Genomic DNA, 18,269 nt, shown 5'->3' with positions numbered 1-18,269 from the left:
TATTTGCAACTATCTATAAATCTATAATTATTTCAAAATACTTTTAGTTTGTTTGTTTTGAAACAGGGTCTCACTGTGTCACCTAGGCTGGAGTGCAGTGGCATGATCTCGGCTCACTGCAGCTTCTGCCTCCCAGGCTCAAGTGATCCTCTCATCTTAGCTCCTGAGTAGCTGGCACTATAGGCATCCAGCTGGCACTACATGCCCGGCTAATTTTTGTATTTTTTGTAGAGACAGGCCTTCACCATGTTGCCCAGGCTGGTCTTGAACTCCTGAACTCAAGCAATCAGCCTACCTCAGCTTCCTAAAGTGCTGGGATTACAGGCCTGAGCCACCATGGCTAGCCTCAAAATACATTTTTGAAAAATCGATTGTTGGAAATCGAATTTTTAATTTATGTAAATATCTTTCTCTTAAGCTCCAAGAACATTTCTGTGACTACAGTTTCTAAATGTTTGTATTATGCTAAGAGGTATTTCTTACTGCTCTTTTAGGTGGAATTGAGACTGGATCTATCACAGAAATGTTTGGAGAATTCCGAACTGGGAAGACCCAGATCTGTCATACACTAGCTGTCACCTGCCAGGTGAGCTATTGGGGCTATGGCTAATCAAATAAGCAAACATTACTTCATTCCTGCTAGTTGCAAGCGTCTTGTTAGGATGGCCATAAAAGGCACTGTCTCTGTCCTCAAGAATCTTATAGCTGTTAATAGTTAGAAAATAGACTCCTACTGCAAAATTCTTCCATATCATGGAAACTTCCAAATCATTGATCTCCTTTCAGATACATTGATTTCACATACTTTCCTACCAGGCCTTTCCTGCCTTTACTTGCTTTTTTTTCCTGTTTTTGAGACAGATTCTTGCTCTTTCGCCCTGGCTTGAGTGCAGTGGTGTGATCTCAGCTCATTGCAACCTCCTCTCCGATTCAAGTGATTCTCCTTCATCAGCCTCCTGAGTACCTGGGATTACAGATGCCCACCAGCATGCCCGGCTAATTTTTGTGTTTGTAGTAGAGACGGGGTTTTACCATGTTGGCCGGGCTGCTCTTGAATTCCTGACCTCAAGTGATCCGCCCTCCTCGGCCTCCCAAAGTGCTGGGATTATAGCCGTGAACCACTGTGCCCAGCCCTCCATCTTCTTCATTAGTCTAGATTTTATGATTCATCATTAAAGTAATTCTCTTGCAAATAACCTCAGTTTACATACCCACTTGAAGAGATGCCAACATTAGATGAAACTCATCTGTCTTCTCAGTGTCTGTACCCAAATAGCAGATTACGCTGGAGAAAAATCGTATAATAAAGCTGACTGACTTCACTGTAAATTCAAGATGACCGGCCAGGCATGATGGCTCACGTCTGTAATCCCAGCACTTTGGGAGGCCGAGCCGGGCGGATCACTTGAGATCAGGAGTTCAAGACCAGCCTGACCAACATGGTGAAACCCCATCTCTACTAAAAGTACAAAAATTAGCTGAGCATGTTGGCACGTGCCTGTAATCCCAGCTACTTGGGAGGCTGAGACAGGAGAATTGCTTGAACCTGGGAGGCGGAGGTTGCAGTGAGCTGAGATCGCACCATTGCATTCCAGCCTGGACAAAGAAGCAAGACTGCCTCAAAAAAAAAAAAAAGGAAAAAAAAAAAAGAAAAAAATTCAAGATGACAAACTTTTACCAGTCAAAACTTATTGGCAAGTCTACTTTCTCCATTTAGGTGTACTTTCCCACTGAGTTAGATGGGCATCTCATATCTAATACTTCGTCTTCTGTTATCATAACTTTATGCTCCTCTTCAACTCTCATTCTCAGCCAATAACCTAACTGCTCTTTGCATCAAATCTACATTTGTGCCCATCTTTACTTATCTCAGATTACAATGGAGAAAGTGTCCCTTTTCTTCTCAAAGGCCCATTCTATCAATATGATTTGGTTACCATCTCCTGCCGCCTTCTCAAGGACTCCACTCCTTCCATTTTCTCTTATACCTCTCTATGAGATTATCCTCATCAGTATACAAATATGCCTAGTGTCTCCTCCATTAGGAAAGAACCTTCCCTGGACCCCTTCAATTTCTTTTTCCTTTGCTTATGCTCCCATTCGTGGGTAGATTTGGAAACAGACACAGTGGGTTAAATAATTTCCCAGTACATTGTATTTAAGTAGCAGATACTGGACTCAAACCAGACTTCAGAGATGATGTTCTTAAAACTTCATAAGAGGCCACTCATCGTGGTTCATGCCTGTAATCCCAGTACTTTGGGAAGCCAAAGTGGGAGGATCGCGTGAGGCCAGGAATTTGAGACCAGCCTGGGCAACATAGTGAGACCCTGTTTCTGAGACGCTGTTTCTAAAAGCAAGCAAAAAAAAACCAATTAAAAATATTAACCCAGCATGATGGTATGTACCTGTGATCCTAGCTACTTAGGAAGCTGAGGAAAGAGAATCTCTTGAGCCTAGGAGGTCAAGGCTCCAGTGACTGGGATCATGCCACTGCATGTTTTCTGCTGTATTGCCAGTGCCTAAGGCAGTGCTTAGCACTCAGTGAACAATAAATGCTTGAATGGGTAGAGATAATAGATGTCCAAAAACATGCCTGATATATAAAATGAATGTCATAGAGGAAATGGGTTAGCCGTTTAAGGAATAGAAAGTGGTAATTTCACCCTCAAGTTATCATGGAATACTTTATAGAGAAAAGATAATTGGACCAGACTTCTGAAGAATGCTAAATTTGGGAAGGAAGGAAATTAAAAGCATTTAACTGTACAGAATGGGATGGACAGAGGATGGGAAGGCATAAGTTAGAAGGAAAAGCCAGTAAATAAGCAAGGTCATTTACCTGGTTCAGAGTTTGTGTAGAAAAGTAGGAGATGATCCTTAAAAAGATACATCAGGCCGGGCGCGGTGGCTCAAGCCTGTAATCCCAGCACTTTGGGAGGCCGAGACGGGCGGATCACGAGGTCAGGAGATCAAGACCATCCTGGCGAACACGGTGAAACCCCGTCTCTACTAAAAAAAATACAAAATACTAGCCGGGCGAGGTGGTGGGCGCCTGTAATCCCAGCTACTCGGGAGGCTGAGGCAGGAGAATGGTGAGAACCCGGGAGGCGGAGCTTGCAGTGAGCTGAGATCCGGCCACTGCACTCCAGCCTGGGCGACAGAGCAAGACTCCGTCTCAAAAAAAAAAAAAAAAAAAAAAAGATACATCAAACGGCATGGTAGCTCACACCTGTAATCCTAGCACTTTGGGAGGCCAAGGTGGGTGGATCGCTTAAGCTCAGGAGTTTGAGACCAGCCTGAGCAACATGGCAAATCCTCATCTCTACAAATAATATAAAAATTAGCCAGACGTGGTGGCCTCTGCCTCTAGTGCCAGCTACTTGGGAGGTGGAGGCGGGAGGGTCTCTTGAGCTCAGGAGGCCAAGGTTGCCGTGAGTCAAGATTATACCACCACCACTCTTCAGGCTGGGCAACAGAGCAAGATTTTTGTCTCTGTCTCAAAAGAAAAAAAAACCCTATTTCAGAAGGTTGAGAAGTTTAAACTTGAGTTTGTGGAGAATAAGCATTAGCTGGTCAGGACTAAACTAAGATAGTGACACTAAAGAGACATAGGTAAAATATGTTGTAAAGGGCAGCACTTAATGACTGACAGTGAAAAATACACCTCAGCCCAGCTGGGCATGGTAGCTCACTCCTGTAATCCCTGCACTTTGGGAGGCAGAGGCAGGCAGATAACGAGGTCAGGAGATCCAGACCATCCTGGCTGACATGGTGAAACCCCGTCTCTACTAAAAATACAAAAAATTAGCTGGGCGTAGTGGCAGGCACCTGTAGTCCTAGCTACTCAGGAGGCTGAGGCAGGAGAATGGCGTGAACCCAGAAGGTGGAGCTTGCTGTGAGCTGAGATCACGCCACTGCACTCCAGCCTGGGTGAGAGAGCGAGACTCGTCCCCCACAAAAAAATAAAATACACCTCAGCCCAACGATGTATTACAGTAACTTAGTAAACCTAGAAAGTGTTTGGGAGGGGAAGACAGTTTTGTTGGAAACGTGAGTACAAGTTTAGAGATGACAGGTTTGAGGTGACAAACCCTAAGTGAAAACTTCTAGCTGTATTGAGAGATGTGGAACTCAGTCTCATTCTGGAAATGAAAGATCCATGAGAAATGGAGGGAGTAGGATATAGAAGAGAAAGCTAACAAACTTTCATCTTTTCTGCAACTTCAGGCAGTGTAATGGGGAACCGTTTTTCCTTGTCTAAGTGGGTCCTAATGTTCTCTGGCTTTGGGGATGTGCTGCATGCGTAGCCAGTCCACAGAGTATCCTCGAACCTGTCCTATGCCCATGGACCAACTCTTCTGCTATAATCTTTTGAAGCTTTATTACAATTTTAGTTATTTTGAAGAACATGGCATTATTTTAACCTAGATAGATTATACCCACTTCTGCCATGGACACAACTTACTGTTGGAGATCAAGAATAACTGAAACAAAATCTGCCTTATATCAGTGTTATGGAAGAGGCTTCCTAGTGTTTTTCTTTTTTTTTTTTTTTTTTTTTTTTTGAGGCGGAGTCTCGCTTTGTCGCCCGGACTGGAGTGCAGTGGCCGGATCTCAGCTCACTGCAAGCTCCGCCTCCCGGGTTTACGCCATTCTCCTGCCTCAGCCTCCCAAGTAGCTGGGACTACAGGCGCCTGCCACCTCGCCCGGCTAGTTTTTGTATTTTTAGTAGAGACGGGGTTTCACCGTGTTAGCCAGGATGGTCTCGATCTCCTGACCTCGTGATCCGCCCGTCTCGGCCTCCCAAAGTGCTGGGATTACAGGCTTGAGCCACCGCGCCCGGCCCAAGGCTTCCTAGTGTTTTTCTATCCTCAGGACTCAACTTGGTTGAGTTCTTTTTTTTTTTCTTTTTGAGAAGGAGTCTTGCTCTGTTGCCCAGGCTGGAGTGCAGTGGTGCGATCTTGGCTTGCTGCAACCTCCGCCTCCCAAGTTCAAGCCACTCTCCTGCCTCAGCTTCCCAAGTAGCTGGGATTACAGGTGTCTGCCACCACACCCAGCTAATTTTTGTATTTTTAGTAGAGATGGGGTTTCACCATGTTGGCCAGGCTGGTCTTGAACTCCTGACCTCAAGTGATCCGCTCCTCTCGGCCTCCCAAATTGCTGGGATTACAGGTATGAGCCACCACGCACGGCCTGAGTTTTTATCCTCTCAAAAAAATAGCAGTAGTTTTTGGAACTCAGTTATAGATTTAGACATCCTATGTAAATTATTTTCTTTTTTTTTTTTGAGGCGGAGTCTTGCTCTGTCGCCCAGGCTGGAGTGCAGTGGCCGGATCTCAGCTCACTGCAAGCTCCGTCTCCCGGGTTCCCGCCATTCTCCTGCCTCAGCCTCCCAAGTAGCTGGGACTACAGGTGCCCGCCACCTCGCCCGGCTAGTTTTTTGTATATTTAGTAGAGACGGGGTTTCACTGTGTTCGCCAGGATGGTCTCGATCTCCTGACCTTGTGATCCGCCCGTCTCGGCCTCCCAAAGTGCTGGGATTACAGGCTTGAGCCACCGCGCCCGGCCAATTATTTTCTTTTATATTTTTTCTTGTAAATCAAGTTAAGAACTGTCCTTAATAATTTACTCTGAATTTATTTATTTATATATTTATTTGGAGTCTCACTCTTTGGCCCAGGCTGGAGTGCAGCAGCACAATCTCAGCTCACTGTAACCTCTACCTCCTGGGTTCAAGCAATTCTGCCTCAGCCTCCCAAGTAGCTGGGATTACAGGTGCCTGCCACCACATCTGAGTAGTTTTTTTGTATTTTTAGTAGAGACGGTTTCACCATGTTGGCCAGGCTGGTTTCAAATTCCTGACCTCAAGTGATCCGCCCGCCTCGGCCTCCCAAAGTGCTAGGATTACAGACGTGAACTACCATGACTAAGCTGTGACGTGAACTACCATTTTATTAAAAATGTTTATTGGCTGGGCACCATGGCTCACACCTGTAATCCTAGCACTTTGGGAGGCCGAGGCGGGTGGATCACGAGGTCAGGAGATCCAGGTCATCCTGGCTAACACGGTGAAACCCCGTCTCCACTAAAAATACAAAAAATTAGCAGGGCATGGTGGTGGGCGCCTGTAGTCCCAGCTACTCGGGAGGCTGAGGCAGGAGAATGGCGTGAACCCGGGAGGCGGAGTTTACAGTAAGCTGAGATCACGTCACTGCACTCCAACCTGGGCGACAGAGCGAGACTCCATCTCAAAAAAAAAAAGTTTATTACGTTGATGTAATGCTGTTTTACAGTTAAAGATGGTATGTGTCATTAAAAATGTGGATCTAGGGCTGGGCGTGGTGGCTCACACCTGTAATTCCAGCACTTTGGGAGGCCGAGGTGGGCGGATCACGAGGTCAGATCGAGACCGCCCTGGCTAATGCAGTGAAACCCTGTCTCTACTGAAAATATAAAAAATTAGTCGTGTTGGCTGGTGCCTGTAGTCCCAGCTACTCGGGAGGCTGATGCAGGAAAATGGCATGAACCCAGGAGGTGGAGCTTGCAGTGAGCCGAGACTGTACCACTGCACTCCAGCCTAGGCGACAGAGTAAGACTCCATCAAAAAAAAAAAAAATGTGGATTTTGAAGGTCGGGTATAGTGGTTCAAGTCTGTAATACCAGTGTTTTGGGAGGCCAAGGTGGTCAAATCTCTTGAGCCCAGGAGTTTGAGAGCAGCCTGAGCAACACAGCAAACAGCAAAACCTCATCTCTATAAATAATAATTTTTAGCCAGGCGCGGTGGCTCACGCCTGTAATCCCAGCACTTTGGGAGGCCGAGGCGGGCGGATCACGAGGTCAGGAGATGGAGACCATCCTGGCTAACACAGTGAAACCCCGTCTCTACTAAAAAATACAAAAAATAAGCCGAGTGTGGTGGCGGGCACCTGTAGTCCCAGCTCCTCAGGAAGCTGAGGCAGGAGAATGGCGTGAACCCTGGAGGCAGAGCTTGCAGTGAGCCGAGATCGCGCCACTGCACTCCAGCCCGAGTGACAGAGCGAGACTCGGTCTCAAAAAAAAAAATAATAATAATAATTTTTTAAAAATTAGCAAGGTGTGGTGGCTTGAGCCTGGGAGGTTGAGGCTACAGTGAGCTGTGATTGCATCACTATACTCCAGCCTGGGTGACAGAGCAAGACCTTATCTTAAAAAAAAAAATACGTGTTTTATTAGGGCCCTGTGTTTTCCATAGTAAACCATATGCAAGAAATGAGAAAATCAGCCTTGTTATATTAGTCTCTGTAGAGACTAATATATCTCAATTTTTTTTCATATTACAGATATGTCCTTCATCAGTCACCATTGTGTTGAGGTGGTGAATGCCATTTCTTAGAAGATAGAAAATACTCTGGTTCTTCATGAATAAAAGTTTATTTAAAAAAAATTTTTTTTTTTTAAGACGCAGTCTCGCTCTGTCGCCCAGGCTGGAGTGTAGTGTAGTGGCGTGATCTCAGCTCACTGCAACCTCTGCCTCCTGGGTTCAAGCAGTTCTCCTGTCTCAGCCTCCCCAGTAACTGGGACCACAGGTGCACGCCACCACCCCCTGCTAATTTTTGTATTGTTAGTAGAGACAGGGTTTCACCATATTGGTCGGGCTGGTCTCGAACTTTTGACCTTAGGTGATCCGCCTGCCTCAGCCTCCCAAAGTTCTGGGATTACAGGTGTGAGCCACTGCACCTGGCCCAAGTTTATTTAAATATAACATCAAGTAACCTAGCTTGATAGTCTCCCATTTTTCTTATTTCCCTTTTTTTTTTTTTGAGACGGAGTCTCGCTCTAGCCCGGGCTGGAGTGCAGTGGCCGGATCTCAGCTCACTGCAAGCTCCGCCTCCCGGGTTTATGCCATTCTCCTGCCTTAGCCTCCGGAGTAGCTGGGACTACAGGCGCCCGCCACCTCGCCCGGCTAGTTTTTTGTATTTTTTAGTAGAGACGGGGTTTCACCGTGTTAGCCAGGATGGTCTCGATCTCCTGACCTCGTGATCCGCCTGCCTCGGCCTCCCAAAGTGCTGGGATTACAGGCTTGAGCCACCGCGCCCGGCCTTTTTTTAAAATTTGAGACAGAGTCTCATTCTGTCACCCAGGCAGGAGTGCAGTGGTACAATCTTGGCTGACTGCATCCTCCACCTCCCGGGTTCAAGCAGTTCTCCAGCCTCAGCCTCCCATACTGGGATTACAGGTGCCTGCCACCACACCCAGCTAGTTTTTTGTATTTTTAGTAGAGATGAGGTTGCACCATGTTGGTCAGGCTGGTCTTGAACTCCTGACCTCAGGTGATCTACCTGCCTCAGCCTCCCAAAGTGCTGGGGTTACAGGTGTGAGCCACCGTGCTGGCTTTTTGTTGTCATTTTAATTGCTTTTATTGCTCCACTAATGTTTTCTTTGCGTTACCATATCTCTTTTTTTTTTTTTTTTTTTTTTTGAGACAGAGTCTCGCCTCTGTCACCCAGGCAGTGGCGCCATCTAGGCTCACTGCAAGCTCTGCCTCCTGGGTTCACGCCATTCTTCTGCCTCAGCCTCCCGAGTAGCTGGGACTATAGGTGCCCGCTGCCACGCTTGGCTAATTTTTTGTATTTTTGGTAGAGACGGGGTTTCACCGTGTTAGCCGGGATGGTCTCGATCTCCTGACTTCGTGATCTGCCCGCCTCAGCCTCTCAAAGTGTTGGGATTACAGGCGTGAGCCACTGCACCCAGCTGGCTACCTTATGTCTTATGAGACAGCCAAGCTAGTGTTTCAGTATCAAGTAGACCTAATCCATTGTTAACTCTCCTCAGAAATAATTTTTTTTTTTTTTTTCTTTTGGAGATTGGGTCTCCCTGTGTTGCCCCAGCTGTTCTCAAACTCCTGAGCGCAAGCAGTCTTCCCACCTCAGCCTCCCACATAGCTGGGATTACAAGCGAATGCCTCTGCACCCAGATCCTTATAATCATTAGGAAGAAAGAGTTGTAGGGGGGAGGAGGATATGTAGGAGACCTTTTATGATTATAAGGGAGGAAACATTGAGAAGAGCAAGGGTAAGTTATAGAAGCTGTAGCTATTGCCTGAGCTCCATTAGAAATTTGATAGCTAAAGGGAACTAGGGCTGTTTAAAATGTCACTCTTACATCCGTCATTTGACATGATGTGTGACCTTTTTAAATAGAAATGTTTTCCCATGTTGTTTTGACAGGGACTTTTGTAGAATAAATACTTAGACTATAGTACACAATATCTGTAGTTGCCATAGCAACTCAGCATAGCGTGCTGATGCTCCAAAGTTGTACAAATAGAATCCTAGCCTGAGAATGGTTATTAAGTAGTCAAATGATGTCTGTCAACAATAAACTAAAGCAAAATTCTCAAGTAAACATAGCCTGTTAAAATAACATTTGCAGATGGCTGAACAACTATATAGATCGTTGATTTTTTTTTAAAGAAAAAGAATGCTAATTAATTAATAATAGAAAAGATTACATTTCATTAGCCTGAGAGTTGGAACCAGGGATATAGAGAGGATGTTAGACTACTACTTAAATCTAAACATGATCTACTCTCATTTGTTCAAATTTATCAGTTTAATAAAGTAAAACCCTGTTATGTGTTAGATCTCTCTGTCATAGAAAAGTCATAAAGTTGAGAACTACAGTTAGGTTACAAAGTGAATTAGCCCATGCTTGTTCAAAATACTACAGTAATTTTAAAATACTGGGCCGGGCATAGTGACTCATGCTTTTAATTCCAGCACTTTGGAGGCTGAGGCAGGAGGATTGCTTAAACCCAGGAGTTCCAGACGAGTCTGGGGAATATGGCCAGACCCATCTCAATTAAAAAATAAAAATAAAAACAATTCTGAGAAGCCAATTTAACACAAGTACCTATTTTATTTTATTTTATTTTATTTTATTTTATTTTTTTTGAGACGGAGTCTCGCTCTGTCACCCAGGCTGGAGTGCAGTGGCCGGATCTCAGCTCACTGCAAGCTCCGCCTCCCGGGTTCACGCCATTCTCCTGCCTCAGCCTCCCGAGTAGCTGGGACTACAGGCGCCCGCCAACGGGCCCAGCTAGTTTTTTTGTATTTTTTAGTGGAGATGAGGTTTCACCATGTTAGCCAGGATGGTCTCGGATCTCCTGACCTCGTGATCCGCCTGCCTCGGCCTCCCAAAGTGCTGGGATTACAGGCTTGAGCCACCGCGCCCGGCCTTCAAGTACCAATTTTAGAAACACATGTGCAGCTGGGCGTGGTGGCTCACGCCTGTAACCCCAGCACTTTGGGAGGCTGAGGCGGATGGATCACGATGTCAGGAGTTCAAGAACAGCCTGACTAAGATGGTGAAACCCCGTCTCTACTAAAAATACAAAAATTAGCCAGGTGGGGTGGTGGGTGCCTATAATCCCAGCTACTTGGGAGACTGAGGCAGAGAATTGCTTGAACGCGGGAGGCAGAGATTGCAGTGAGCTGAGGTCGCGCCACTGCACTCCAGCCTGGGTGACAGAGCGAGACTCCATCTCAAAAAAAAACACAAAACAAAAAAATCACATACCCTTTGACAGAAAATTTGTCTTACAGAACAGTTCACATATACGCAAAGATAAATGTACAAAGAATTTATACCAAAGCATCATTAAAATGGTAAAAGTTAGAAACAAAGTGAATCATTATAAAATGAGAAGAAGTGTTGAATTATGGTCCTAAGAAGAGCTAACCTGATGGTATCCCAATCCAATAATAGAAGATGGCTATGATGGCACTGGGAGGGCAAGGTGGAAAGGGCCAAATAAGCTGGAGAACAGAGCATGCAATCCATCCCCCTGAGCTTATCCTGGGAGCTTGTCCACTATCCTGTTGTCAGTCTGCCTACCTATGCCTGTGGCTTTCCTTTGCCAAAGAAGTCTATTCAATTGGAAAAAAAATCCCCTGTCATAGTAGCACTTAATATTACCTGGCGGTAGGAGTAAGGGAAACTTCATTTATCTTATTTCCTGGGGACTTAGCCCCTAGAGTGTTAATATTTCCTCCTTTCCAAGAAGCTGAGGCAGCTTCTGCTCTCTGTCTTCTTGGCCACTGGTTCCAAATCTTTCTTTAGGCACCACCCTCTTTTGTTGTATATGTGTCCTTTGCTCCTTCCATGGATTCCCATGATGTGAAAGATTTTATCTGCCCGCCGGGCGCGGTGGCTCAAGCCTGTAATCCCAGCACTTTGGGAGGCCGAGGCGGGCGGATCACAAGGTCAGGAGATCGAGACCATCCTGGCTAACACGGTGAAACCCCGTCTCTACTAAAAAATACAAAAAACTAGCTGGGTGAGGTGGCGGGCGCCTGTAGTCCCAGCTACTCGGGAGGCTGAGGCAGGAGAATGGCGTGAACCCGGGAGGCGGAGCTTGCAGTGATCTGAGATCTGGCCAGTGCACTCCAGCTTGGGTGACAGAGCGAGACTCCGTCTCAAAAAAAAAAAAAAGATTTTATCTGCCAAATAGTAGCATAATTTTTCCCTTACCAAATTAACAAAGCCTTCCATAACTGTATACACTAAAGTCAGTGCCCTTTAGTGGCACAAGGTTGGGGAAATCATGTCTTCAGAGTGTACTGTGCTAAACACTTTACATGAATTACTCTATTTAGTTTTTAAAACAATCCCATAAGGTCAGTTTTATTTACATGTTACAGAAAAGGAAGGAATATTCTGAGAATCACATAGTTAAGTGGAAGAACCACTTATATAAAAGAAGTGTATGAAAATGCATAGAAAATAACCTGGGAAATTATTTCTGGGAGATGGAGAGTGCTGAAAAGGTTTCAGTTTTTACTCTACTTTTTTTTCTTTTTTTTGTGAGACAGAGTCTTACTCTGTCACCCAAGCTGGAGTGCAACAGCACGATCTCACTCACTGTACCCTCTGCCTCCTGGTTTCAAGCAATTCTTGTGCCGCAGCCTCCCGAGTAGCTGGGATTACAGGTGCACACCACCACGCCCAACTAATTTTTGTATTTTTAGTAGAGACAGGGTTTCACCATGTTGGCCAGGCTGGTCTCAAACTCCTGACCTCAAGTGATCCACTCACCTTGTCCTCCCAAACTGCTGGGATTACAGGTGTGAGCCACCATGCCCGGCCCTCTACTTCCATATTGTTTGGATTTTTAATATAAGCACATACTTGTTTTGTAATTTCAAAAAAAATTCTCGAAGATAAGAAAAAATTTGGGCCAGGCGCAGTGGCTCATGCCTATAATCCCAGCACTGTGGGAGGAGGGCAAGGTGGGTGAATCACCTGACGTCAGGAGTTTGAGACCAGCCTGACCAATGTGGAGAAACCCCATCTCTACTAAAAAATAAAAAATTAGGCGTGGTGGTGCGTGCCTGAAATCCCAGCTACTTGGGAGGCTGAGGGAGGAGCATTGCTTGAACCTGGGAGGCAGAGGTTGTGGTGAGCCGAGATCGTGCCATTGCACTCCAGCCTGTGCAACAAGAGCAAAACTCCATCTCAAAAAAAAAAAGAAAAAATTTGGTTCTCCTAGAACTTTAACATAAAATGTTCTAAGGGATTTTTCTCAGAATTTAAAGGTGAATTATGACTCCAAAGTAGATTTCTAGAGTGGAAATTACCCTTTAGCATCATTCACTTAAACTTTGTAGAAAAATTCAAAGGTATCTGGTATGGGATGGGTAGCCTAAAGCAGAGATTTCCTTGAGTGGCTCATGAGACAGTTTTCATGGCATTTCATTTACTTCTCTTTTCTTTCCTTTCTGATTTCTTTTCAGAATTCTTTCTACTACTTATTTTTCTATTTTCTCCAGTTATTCATTTTAAATATCTTGTTTATACTATTGGAGCAAATATGTTTTTTTCTTTCTTGCTCACACTTGAAATTTGGTATGGACACTCCGAGGGCATTGACAAGCCCCTTTAGTACCCCGAAGAATGAACTGCTCAATAAAGTGAAGTGTAAGTTTGATTTAGACATGCTAAGATCAACTGGGCTTTGGATCATGGCCCGTTATTGATTAAAGCTAAGGTAAATGGTCTTCCAAGTTTTTGTGCTTTTGAATTGATCAGTCTTGTGTTGGCATGCAGTTACAGAATTTTATGACTGGCCAGGTGTGGTGGCTCATGCCTGTTATCCCAGCACTTTAAGAGGCTGAGTCAGGCAGATCACTTGAGTCCAGGAGTTTAAGACCAGCTTGGGCAATGTGGCAAACCCTGTCTACAAAAAAATTTAACGGGTGTGATGGTGGTGCACACCTATGGTCTCAGCTATTTGGGAGGCTAAGATGGGAGGATCACCTGAGCCCGGAATGCAGAGGTTGCACGGTGGCTCACGCCTGTAATCCCAGCACTTTGGGAGGCTAAGGTGGGTGGATCACCTGTGCTCAGGAGTTCAACATTGCATCACTGCACTCCAGCCTGGGCGGCAGAGTGAGATCTTACCTCCAAAACAAAAAAGGCCAGGCGCAGTGGCTCGTGCCTGTAATCCCAGCACTTTGGGAGGCCAAGGCAGGCAGATCACCTGAGGTCAGGAGTTCAAGACCAGCCTAGCCAACTTGGTGAAACCCTGTGTCTACTAATAATACAAAAATTAGCTGGGCATGGTGGCCTTTAATCTCAGCTACTTGGGAGGCTGAGGCAGGAGAATTGCTTGAACCCAGGAAGTGGAGGTTGCCGTGAACCAAGATAACGCCACTGCACTCCAGCCTGGGTGACAGAGTGAGACTCCATCGCAATAAAAAAAAGGGAAGAAAATAATTACCTCCTTTGTGCTGTATTTCTTTCTTTTTTTTTTTTTTTTTTTTGCGGGGACGGAGTCTCGCTCTGTCTTCCAGGCTAGAGTGCAGTGGCCGGATCTCGGCTCACTGCAAGCTCTGCCTCCCGGGTTTACGCCATTCTCCTGCCTCAGCCTCCCGAGTAGCTGGGACTACAGGCGCCTGCCACCTCGCCCGGCTAGTTTTTTGTATTTTTTTTTTTTTTTAGTAGAGACGGGGTTTCACTGGGTTAGCCAGGATGGTCTCGCCGCCCGTCTCGGCCTCCCAAAGTGCTGGGATTACAGGCTTGAGCCACCGCGCCCGGCCTTTGGGCTGTATTTCTAAGCAGTCCAGTTCTGACAAGACTAGCTGTATGTACTGAGACACAATCAGCTTTACATTTTTTTCTAGCTGTATTGCTATTAATATCAGAAGGGAATGCCACCTTCCTACCACTCTCATTCTTAAGTGTTTTTTCCCCTTTGCCTTGGAGGAATTATAAAGATGTCATGAGAAACTTGGTCAGCTATATCAGAAATACAATGTTCATTTCCACTGTTGTTTTTGTTCTCTATAGCTTCCCATTGACCGGGGTGGAGGTGAAGGAAAGGCCATGTACATTGACACCGAGGGTACCTTTAGGCCAGAACGACTGCTGGCAGTGGCTGAGAGGTAGGTTACTGGTTTAGATAAGAGAGAATATGGCTACACTTATCAAAGTAGTGACTGCCCGGGTTAGTTTGGCCGAAGAGTGTTTCTTCTATAACCCCACTTCCCAAAGTTATATGTGTGGTTGAAAAGAATGACTTCCTTAGTAGAAAAAGGCGTTCTTTTTTTTTTTTTTTTTTTTTTTCCCCAGATGGAGCCTTGCTCTTGTCACCCAGGCTAGAGTGCAATGGCGTGATCTCAGCTCACTGCAACCTTCACCTCCCGGGTTCAAGCAATTCTCCCACCTCAGTCTCCCTAGTAGCTGAGATTACAGGCACCTGCCACCACGCCCAGCTAATTTTTTGTATTTTTAGTAGAGATGGGGTTTCACCATGTTGGCCAGGCTGGTCTTGGACTCCTGACCTCAGGTGATCCACCTCCCTTGACCTCCCGTGACCTCCCAAAGTGCTGAGATTACAGGTGTGGGCCACCACACCTGGCCAGAAAAAGGCATTCTTTAGAGTTGCTCTCAGACTGGATTAAAAAAAAAAAAAAATCCAACTATATGTTTTCTTCCAGAGAAACCCTTTAGAAAGTAAAAGAATGGAAAAAGATACTGCATGCAAAGAGTAACCATAAGAGACCCTGAGTGGCTATACTATTATCAGACAAAGTACACTTTAAGACAAACACATTATATACAAAGAGGAACATTTTATAATTAAAAGGTCAGTTTGTCAGGAAGATATAACAGTTGTAAACATATACACACGCCTAACAACAAAGCCCCAAAATACACGAAACAAAAACTGAATTAAAGGGGAAAATAGACAGCAATAATAGTAGGGGACCAGTTTTTCATTTTCAGTAATGGATACAGACTTCAATATCTCACTCTCAATAATGAATATAATATGTATCAGAGGTCCTGCTGAAGGGCATCTGTGAAATACCTACAGGTAGCATCATACTAAATGGTGAAAGTCCTCTGTTGCCCAGACTGGAATGCAGTGGTAGTATCTTGTCTCACTGCAACTTCCACCTCTCGGGTTCAAGTGACTCTCCTGCCTCAGCCTCCCGAATAGCTGGTACTACAGGCGTGTGTCACCACACCCAGCTAATTTTTGTATTTTTAGAAGAGACAGGGTTTCTCCATGTTGGCCAGGCTGGTCTCAAACTCCTGACCTCAAGTGATCTGCCTGCCTTGGCCTCCCAAAAGTGCTGGGATTACAGGTGTGAGCTACTGCACCCGGCCTTAATGGTGAAATTCTGAATGCTTTTCCCCCTAAAGTCAGTAACAAGGCAAGGGTGCCCACTTTTACTATTTACATTCAGCAATGTACCAAAGATTGTGGACAGCGTAGTCAGACAAGCAAATGAAATAAGTGGCATCCGGATTGGAATGGAAGAAGGAAAACTATTTACTGATGACGTGGTGCTATATGTAGAAAATCCTAAGGAATCCACCCACAAGAAAAACTAGAACTAAATAAACTGGTTCAGGAAAGTTGCAGAATTCAGTATCAATATACAAAAATCCATTGTATTTCTATACACTAGACCATAAGAATTCAAAAGTCAAGCTTAAAAAAAAAAACTTCACAGTAACATGAAAAAGAATAAAATACTTAGGAATAAATTTAACAAAAGGAATGTAAGATTTGTACAGCAAAAACTCTTAAAATATTGCTGGGAAAAATGGCAGATTTACATAAAGAGAAACATTCCATATCATGGATGGGAAAACTCAATATTATTAAAATGGCATTCTTGGCCAGGTACAGGGGTGCACACCTTAATCCCAACACTTTGGGAGGCGAAGGTGGGCGGATTACCTGAGGTCAGGAGTTCAAGACCAGCCTGACCAGCATGGCGAAACCCTGTGTCTACTAAAAATACAAAAATTGGCCGGGTGCAGTGGCTCAAGCCTGTAATCCCAGCACTTTGGGAGGCCGAGACGGGCGGATCACGAGGTCAGGAGATCGAGACCATCCTGGCTAACATGGTGAAACCCCGTCTCTACTAAAAAGAAAATACAAAAAACTAGCCGGGCAAAGTGGCGGGCGCCTGTAGTGCCAGCTACTCGGGAGGCTGAGGCAGGAGAATGATGTGAACCTGGGAGGCGGAGCTTGCAGTGAGCTGAGATCCAGCCACTGCACTCCAGCCTGGGCGACAGAGCGAGATTCCGTCTCAAAAAAAAAAAAAAAATTAGCCAGACGTAGTGGCGTACTGCCTGTAGTCCGAGCTACTTGGGAGGATGAGGAAGGAGAATCACTTGAACCAGGGAGACAGAGGTTGCAGTAATCTGAGATTGTGCCACTGCACTCCAGCCTGGGTGGAGTCTGTCTCAAGAAAAGGCAGTTCTCCTCAGATTTATCTACAGATTCAACACAATCCTTATCAAAATACCAGCAAGCTTTTTTTTGCAGAAATTTACAAAATAATCACAACATTTATGGGATTTAACATATGAAAATGCAAAGGACCCAGAATAGCTGAAATGTCTGGAAAAAGAAAATTTGAGATTTTAGACTTTTTGGTTTAAAAACTTATTATAAAGCTACAATAACCAAGACAATATGGTGATGGCATAAGGATAAACATGGAGAGTTCAGAAATGAAACTTTTATGGTCACTTGATTTTTGACAAAGGTAACAGGCGATTTTTTTAAAATTTTAAATTTTTTACAAATATACATGGTCTCGCTGTGTTGCCCAGGCTGGTCTCGAACTCCTGACCTCAGGTGATCCTCCCAACTCAACCTTCCCAAAGTGTTAGGATTACAGACGTGAGCCACCAAACCTGGCTGACAAGGCAATTTAATGAGGGAAAGAATGGTCTTTTCAATAAATGGTGCTGATGTAGGTGAATTTCCAAATGCAAAACAATAACTTTAGACCCTTACTATACACCACACGTAAAAATGAAAATAGATAACAGTGTGGTCATTCCTCAAAAAATTAAACACAGAATGACCATGTGATCCAGCAGTTCCATTTCTAGCTATATATTCAAAAGAATTGAAAACAGGAACTCAGAGACTTGGACACCGATGTTCATAGCAGCATTACTCACAATAGCTTTGGAAATAACCCAGTGTCCATTGACAAATGAATATATAACATGTGGTATATACACACAATGAAATGTTAATTTAGCCTTAAAAGGAAGAAAAAAAATTTTTTCTTAGACCTAGTCCTGCAGATAAAAAGATGGGAAATTGGCCGGGCGCGGTGGCTCAAGCCTGTAATCCCAGCACTTTGGGAGGCCGAGGCGGGTGGATCACAAGGTCAGAAGATCGAGACCATCCTGGCTAACACGGTGAAACCCCGTCTCTACTAAAAATACAAAAAACTAGCCGGGCGAGGTGGCAGGCGCCTGTAGTCCCAGCTACTCGGGAGGCTGAGGCAGGAGAATGTGTGAACCAGGAGGCGGAGCTTGCAGTGAGCTGAGATCTGGCCAGTGCACTCCAGCTTGGGTGACAGAGCCAGACTCCGTCTCAAAAAAAAAAAAGATGGGAAATTCTGACACATGCTATTAACATCCACTCACCTTGAGGACATGCTAAGTGAAATAAGTCACAAAAAGACAAAAACTGAGGCCGGGCGCAGTGGCTTCATGCCTGTAATCCCAGCACTTTGAGAGGCCGAGGCAGGTGGATCACCTTAGGTCAGTTGAGACCAGCCTGGCCAACATAGTGAATCCCCATCACTACTAAAAATATGAAAAATTAGCCAGGCATGGTGGCACACACCTGTAATCCCAGCTACTCCGGAGGCTGAGGCAGGAGAATCGCTTGAACCTGGGAGTTGAAGGTTGCAGTGTGCTGAGATCATGCCATTGCACTATAGCCTGAGCAACAAGAG

The 18,269-nt window shown here is 45.0% G+C and overlaps 1 protein-coding gene across 4 annotated transcripts in view; it reads left to right on the top strand.

The window, feature by feature from the left end:
* Positions 1-18,269, top strand: part of RAD51 (RAD51 recombinase) — a 45,316-nt gene that overhangs the window by 17,314 nt on the left and 9,733 nt on the right. For all 4 annotated transcript variants that reach the window (XM_033190541.1, XM_033190538.1, XM_033190539.1 and 1 more), the window contains exons 5-6: positions 495-586; positions 14,332-14,426. In XM_033190541.1, coding sequence (XP_033046432.1) covers positions 495-586; positions 14,332-14,426 — 187 coding nt within the window. The remainder of the gene's footprint in view (positions 1-494; positions 587-14,331; positions 14,427-18,269) is intronic.

The sequence above is a fragment of the Trachypithecus francoisi genome, unplaced genomic scaffold (genome assembly GCF_009764315.1).
Source record: "Trachypithecus francoisi isolate TF-2019V2 unplaced genomic scaffold, Tfra_2.0 Lachesis_group3, whole genome shotgun sequence".
In the NCBI taxonomy this organism is placed as follows: domain Eukaryota; kingdom Metazoa; phylum Chordata; class Mammalia; order Primates; family Cercopithecidae; genus Trachypithecus; species Trachypithecus francoisi.
This window is presented reverse-complemented; position numbering and strand designations above follow the sequence as displayed.